This window comes from Lampris incognitus, chromosome 14 (genome assembly GCF_029633865.1).
Source record: "Lampris incognitus isolate fLamInc1 chromosome 14, fLamInc1.hap2, whole genome shotgun sequence".
Lineage (NCBI taxonomy): Eukaryota > Metazoa > Chordata > Actinopteri > Lampriformes > Lampridae > Lampris > Lampris incognitus.
This window is the reverse complement of record NC_079224.1, coordinates 38,268,221-38,274,798: the sequence shown is the minus strand read 5'-3', so window position 1 is coordinate 38,274,798 and position 6,578 is coordinate 38,268,221. Positions and strand designations below refer to the sequence as shown.

The 6,578-nt window shown below is 44.8% G+C and overlaps 1 protein-coding gene across 1 annotated transcript; it reads left to right on the top strand.

The window, feature by feature from the left end:
• Window positions 1–345: 345 nt before the first annotated feature.
• On the top strand, window positions 346–3,406 carry LOC130124436 (relaxin-3 receptor 1-like). The gene is made up of 3 exons (XM_056293892.1): window positions 346–540; window positions 2,242–2,682; window positions 2,804–3,406. Exons 1-3 carry the CDS (start codon window positions 346–348, stop codon window positions 3,404–3,406), a joined length of 1,239 nt encoding a protein of 412 aa, XP_056149867.1.
• The last annotated feature ends 3,172 nt before the right edge of the window (window positions 3,407–6,578 follow it).

Here is a 6,578-nt window from a genome sequence, read left to right as displayed (position 1 = left end):
AGTGGGGCAGGAGGGAGCCAGCTCTTTCACCGCCACTTCGTGGGGGGAAAAAAATGGTCCAAAGCTACACAGGATTTCTCCCCCCCCTCCTCCTCAACATCCATCGCTGAAAGCTGAAAACCAGAACGTGCTTACTTTGAAAACGAGTGTGTTTTGCTGCCAAGGATGGACAAGGATCAAGACTTACACAGCAAGAAATGATTTTTTTTTAAAAAATATGGATTAATCGTAATGCATTCCCTCCTCTGCATCAACAGTTTGCAGGAGGAAAAACTGTTGACCTTGTGAGAACTTGCGAGTAACTCGTCCCTTAATTAGTTGCTCGGCGGCAGCCTAATTACCGCCATGCAAACCAACAGCACCGCCGTGCTCCTGATGGGACTGATGAGCGCTTGCGGGGAGGAGGAGGAAGAGCAGACGAGCCCAAGGCAGATGAACGACCTTAAGGTGCCTTTTCACAACCGCTCCTTAAACTGCTGGCTGCACCTCCTCTCCAAGGAGTCCCCGTTAGAAGTGCACGGAGACAGCGCGAATTTGGCGGTAGGTCTGAGGACGTAAAGGGAGAAACGGGACGATGCATATTACCGCTGCAGGGGGGGTTTAATGGGACGCCACCCATTCTGTTAAAACAAACTGACAAAAAATAACCCGCTTGTAAAACTGCCATCCACCCTTTCCACCCCTTTTGGATTAATGGTGCCATGTGTGACACGTCTACAGTACGTATAAAGAAACCAATAGCTCCGATTGTGTGCTCTCGAGAATTAACGACCACTGCTGGGTTAGTCAAGAGCTCTAGAAGAGCGTGTCAGTTACTCCATTTCGAATTCACTCCAACTTGACCTGTTTTTGGCTTAAAGTGCGTGGCAGCCGATTCCTTCTGTGGACTGTGTGGTGAATGAACAAGGTGATAAAACAAATTCTCGACACAGTCAGAAGTATGAATCATGAATGTAGAATTACTAAACAAAAACCACGATATGCAAGGATATAAATGGGAGGGAAGTATAATCAGTTTAAAAGGTGATTGTTGTATTTTGAAGTCCCCCCCCCCCTCCCTCCTCACCCCATCCTTCCACCCACCACCATGGGTGTCCCCCGCCATCCCTCTTGATTTACAAATTGACCTCTGTCTATTCTTGGTCAGATTAATCCATCCATCCATCCATTATCTGCTCAGGGTCGCGGGGATGCTGGAGCCTATTCCAGCAGTCACTGGGTGGCAGGCGGGGAGAAACCCTGGACAGGCCGCCAGGCCGTCACAGGGCCGACAAACACACACACACATTCATACCTAGTGACAATTTAGTGCGGCAGATTCACCTGACTTACATGTCTTTGGACTGTGGGAGGAAACCGGAGCCCCCGGAGGAAACCCACGCAGACACGGGGAGAACATGCAAACTCCACACAGAGGACGACCCGGGATGACCCACCAAGGTTGGACTACCTCGGGGCTCGAACCCAGGACCTTCCTGCTGTGAGGCGACCACGCTAACCACTGCGTCACCGTGCTGCCTGGTCAGATTAATCTTTCAAACCTAATACAACTGTAGGTAAAAGGAAAGAAGATAATCATCTCAAGCCAATGGACGGCATGGTGGCCCAGTGGTTAGCACTGTTGCCTCACAGCAAGAAGGCTCTGGGTTCGAACCCCAGGCCATCCCAGGTCCTATCTGTGTGGAGTTTGCATGTTCTCCCCGTGTCTGCGTGGGTGTCCTCTAGGTGCTCCGGTTTCCTCCCACCATCAAAAAGACATCCATGCTGGGGTTAGCACTGCTGTTTGTGCCCCTGACCAAGGCAATGGAAAGAAGAACTGGAGTTGGTCCCCGGGCACTGCACCACAGCTGCCTGCTGGTCCTATCCAACAGGATGGGTTAAATGCAGAAAACACAATTCATTGTAACTGAACAACTGTACAATGACAAAATAAAGTGGCTTTCTTCTTTCTTCCTCTCAATTCACTGAATAGGTTTTGCATGGAGTGCAAGAGAAAGACACTTGCAGGACAGAGCCACCTCACCGGTGCCCTATAACGATATACGTAGTTTTGTTACTCATTGTATGACATGAACCATTACACCCTCTGATTGTGTTTGTGTGGGCACACAATCATGTGTGCTCAATAGTGACCAATATACAGACCCAAGTTTAGCCTGAAGCGTGCCTATGCATCTGTGCCAGACTGTCCTTGGAGACTAGTCATGTATTCATATCTTGCTGTGGTTTTCTCACTGACAGGTGCGAGTTCTTGTGGCTATGGTCTACCTGGTGGTGTGTGTTCTGGGACTTGTGGGTAACCTCCTGGCACTATTCCTGCTCCATTCCCACCGCAGGGGTCACCATTCATCCATTGACTGCTTTGTGATGAGCCTGGCGCTGACAGACCTTCAGTTTATTCTCACCCTGCCCTTCTGGGCTGTAGATACTGTGCTGGACTTCCGTTGGCCCTTTGGCCGGGTCATGTGTAAGATTGTGAGCTCCGTTACCACTCTGAACATGTATGCCAGCGTGTTTTTCCTCACTGCCATGAGTGTGACCCGCTACCACACCCTCTCCACTTCTCTCAAGATGGGCAGCCCTACAAGAGCCACGACTCGTGCCAAGTGGGCCAGTTTAGCCATTTGGATGGTTTCAGTGGTGGCTACTTTGCCTCACGCTTTGTACTCAACCACAGTCCAGGTACAGTCCAGGTTTGTTCGATTACATAGAGAGATCTCTTGGACTCCTGAAGTCATCATCATGATTTCTTTTGCTAGCAAGGATTCAGCATTCATTAACCCAACTGCTATTGTGTTTGCAGGTGTCTACTGATGATGAGCTTTGCTTGGTAAGGTTCTCTGAATCGGACTCAGGGCATTGGGATCCTCAGGTTCTGCTGGGACTCTACCAGACACAAAAGGTCCTGTTGGGTTTTATTGTTCCCCTGGTGGTGATCAGTGTGTGTTACCTCCTCCTCCTGAGGTTCATTCTGAACCAGCGCTCTGTGTGCAGCGCTGTGGAAGGAGGTGTGGCAGAGAAGTCGGAGAGCGAGAGAGGCCGCGACAGGCGTCGGTCCAAAGTCACCCGTTCTGTCACCATCGTGGTCCTGTCCTTTTTCATCTGCTGGCTGCCAAACCAGGCCCTGACTCTATGGGGAGTACTCATCAAATTTGATTTGGTGCCCTTTAGTAAAGCCTTTTATAATGCACAAGCATACGGCTTCCCCCTGACTGTGTGTCTGGCCCACGCAAACAGCTGTCTGAACCCTGTGCTCTACTGCCTTATTCGACAGGAGTACAGAGCTGGTTTGAAGGAGCTACTAGTTCGAATCTCTCACTCCATCCGGAACGTTCTCACACTTGCCCTGAGGGGGAGGAAAGTGGAAGGGCACCCAACCAGTCAGGCTATGATGCACAGACAGTAAATTGTGATTTGCCTCATGCCTTATGGTTAATTGAGTACTGTTTTATGAGTCAAGGTTTTAATATCCCCCTATACTGGTGTGATTTATAATGCTATTATCAAATCACATCTTTGACTTTTGTACCCAGCTAAGACTGGTAACTATGGTTATTGACCCCTGATTTGAATTTCACTCTGAGCTGAGTGTGCACACTGCAATTTTCCAGGCAACTGCCCGAGACACAATTAATCATTTGAGTTACAGCACTTGGATAACATGGTGACATAATGAATGAATAGCCAAAAATGTCCTATATTATTGAATATTAGTTGAATGAGAATTCCCTTCTGGTACTTAATCAAATATGGAGACTATGAAAAATTAATTGAAATGTAAATTCAAATTAGAAAATTCAAATACAGTCCCACAATTTGATTTTCAATATCCACATATGTATGCAAATTTTGTGTCAAAGTGAAAACTGAAATGATTTAATCCAATTAGCATTTTTGCAATTGGGTTTCAATGACTTTGAAAATGCTAATTCCAATTTGAAAACTTTAATGCACAAAAACAATAGCAATCTCATTGTCATTTAGATGTGCAACATAATCATAATTTAATATCACCATTCCCATTTACAATTCCACACTGCCATGCCCAATCTATGACAATGTGAAAATGTTCATGAAAGCAGTACGTTACATTTTCAGACCTAACCCCCTTTATGGTAACCAAAATCCAAGTGTTAATATGAATTTGAAAAGAGTGAAGAACTGATCCCCTTGAAATGTGATTTCCTTGTTCTAGCCAAAAATTCACTGCAAAAAGCTATTGCAGTAATATTTTCATTGTTCACAGATCTGTTTATCGTATGAGTTTGTAGTTTTGGACATCCTCATTATGCAATTTCTGAAGCAAATCACCTGAGAAACTGCATGACGGCTTTACACTTAAAGAAAAAAAATCCCATAGCTGTGTCGTGGAATTTCACGTCACACAAGATAAAAAACGTGCAGTTCTTTATTTGAATTGATACGACAGTTGTTTGTGACCAAGCAGTCTCATTGGACAAGACCCATGTGTTATTTACCATAACATCACAGGAGTCGCATCACTTCATTTGTATTACTTTGCCGCCATTAACAGTTTATTTAATTAACAGCTAATTTCAATGGCTGTCCTCGAGTGTCAGCGTCAACAATAGATATATTTCAAAATATCCATCAAATACCCAGACAGCCTGACTCAGGCAACGCTCACAGGGAGACGACAACAGTGAAGTGAGGAGGATCATCTGATGCTATCGCACGTCCTACAGCACAAGCCATCTTCTCTAACTGCCCCATGAATAAGTGTACAGATTTATGTATATAAACAATGATATTTCTATACTTAAAAAAGTGGCAAGCTAGGAGGTGCCCCAGTGGCTCACCTGGTAGTGCACATACCACATAAGGCTGAATCCTTACCGCAGCGGCCTAGGTTCAAATCTGGCCCGGGCCCTTTGCTGCATGTCATCCTGCTCTCTCCCCGCCCTCCCTGTCTCTCTCGCTACTATCACTATCCAATAAAGGCAGAAAATGCCAAAAAATAACCTTAAAAAAGCAGCACGCTAGCTAGCAGTGTTTACTAATGTTGTAATTGAAACCATGTTTACTGTGTTATTTATAGTGTTACAAATGTTTGCTTATTTAGAGGTGCTACTAGCTAAGCAAGTTTATATGCTAGTGACAATAGCGTCTACTTCAATGCTTAGAATACAGCATTGGTATTTGGTTGCACAGCAGCAGTTTTGGCGGAACTACTTTTTTTGGTGGAAGGAGCAGCAAATATTAAAAACATATTAAACAATGTTTCTGGGTTGCTTTACATTGTAAAACTGTTGTATAAAGGCAGAACATGGCTGTGTGTCATCGAGAATAACGGCTGTAACTCGGCTAATGCTTGCAACTCAATCCCAGCAGAGATGTTATTCGCTTAAGAATGCAATTACGGGTGCAAACTTGTAATATAACATGTTATTTTCTTTATGTATTTTGTAGCGCAACCACCACAAAATTTCGGTTGTAAATTTGACACCACAAACTCGACAACGCGAATTCTACTGCTACATACTACTTAATGCTAAGTGCTATCTTGTGCATCAGAAGAGTCAAACTTTGGTACAAAAAATGGGAAAATGATTTGTAGACTTGAATCTTTAAGGCACAGTGAGTAGAGAGGACAGGAAGAGGTGGTTGTATGGCAAATCAATGCAGCAATAAATAACTCATCCACTCATGCTCCAAGACTTGTGTTTTGTTTCCTATACTAGTACGTGTACATTGTAAATGTGTTTTAAAAAAACAAAACAAACAAAAACCCAGATAAGCACAAGCTGTAGCGTAGGCAGAAATCCTAGCGTGGGTTGGCACTGAGAAAATCAGGTGGGCCTAGCCCATCCAAGACCAATCATATTCAATAGGTTCTGAAATGCATGTGTTAACCAAAATTGACAATTACATCTATACCTGCCTGAATGCAACACAGTTTAATCCTACAAGGCTTATACATCAGAGGTAATGTTACAGGCACCAAGACGAACATCAACAGCATGGTATAGCCTGGCACGGCGGCCACATATTCTCTCTCTCTCTCACACACACACACACACACAGCTTATAGATGCAACAGCGTCATTAATCATTATCTGTGGATGGAGGTACACTGGCACCAACATACCCAGTATCATTACAGATGATACTTGAACATAGCCTGGCATGGCGGCCACATAAACCACACACACACACACACGCACACACACACACACACACACACACACACAAACAATTGTTGCCAGACACACACTCAGTCATGTCAACTTCCCAATAAAAGTTTTGATTACTGGCCAATGGGCCAATGGGCCTGTTATTTTACCGTCACGTGACAATACAACATATGTGAGGAGATCCGAAACACAAATTAGCCTTATACACACATACTTGCACTTAGCTGGTAGTCCATCGAGTCCAATGATGACATCCCCTCCTCGTTAACGGTGTGTTCTTTGATGACTGTAGAGTCCAATTATTGATCCACAAGTTTTATTGCACATTGGGCATATGAAGTCTGAGTTAGCAGGGGCAGGCATGGTTGTGTGTCTCCTTAGTCTTGTCTGTTGACTAAGGAGACACACAACCATACCTGCCCC

Bases quoted from the DNA above. Each gene is read 5' to 3' on its own strand.
- LOC130124436 (XM_056293892.1), top strand. From the start codon at position 346: ATGCAAACCAACAGCACCGCCGTGCTCCTGATGGGACTGATGAGCGCT. The intron at 541-2,241 runs GTAGGTCTGAGG...TCTCACTGACAG, and splicing joins GAGACAGCGCGAATTTGGCG to GTGCGAGTTCTTGTGGCTAT. The intron at 2,683-2,803 runs GTACAGTCCAGG...TTGTGTTTGCAG, and splicing joins TGTACTCAACCACAGTCCAG to GTGTCTACTGATGATGAGCT.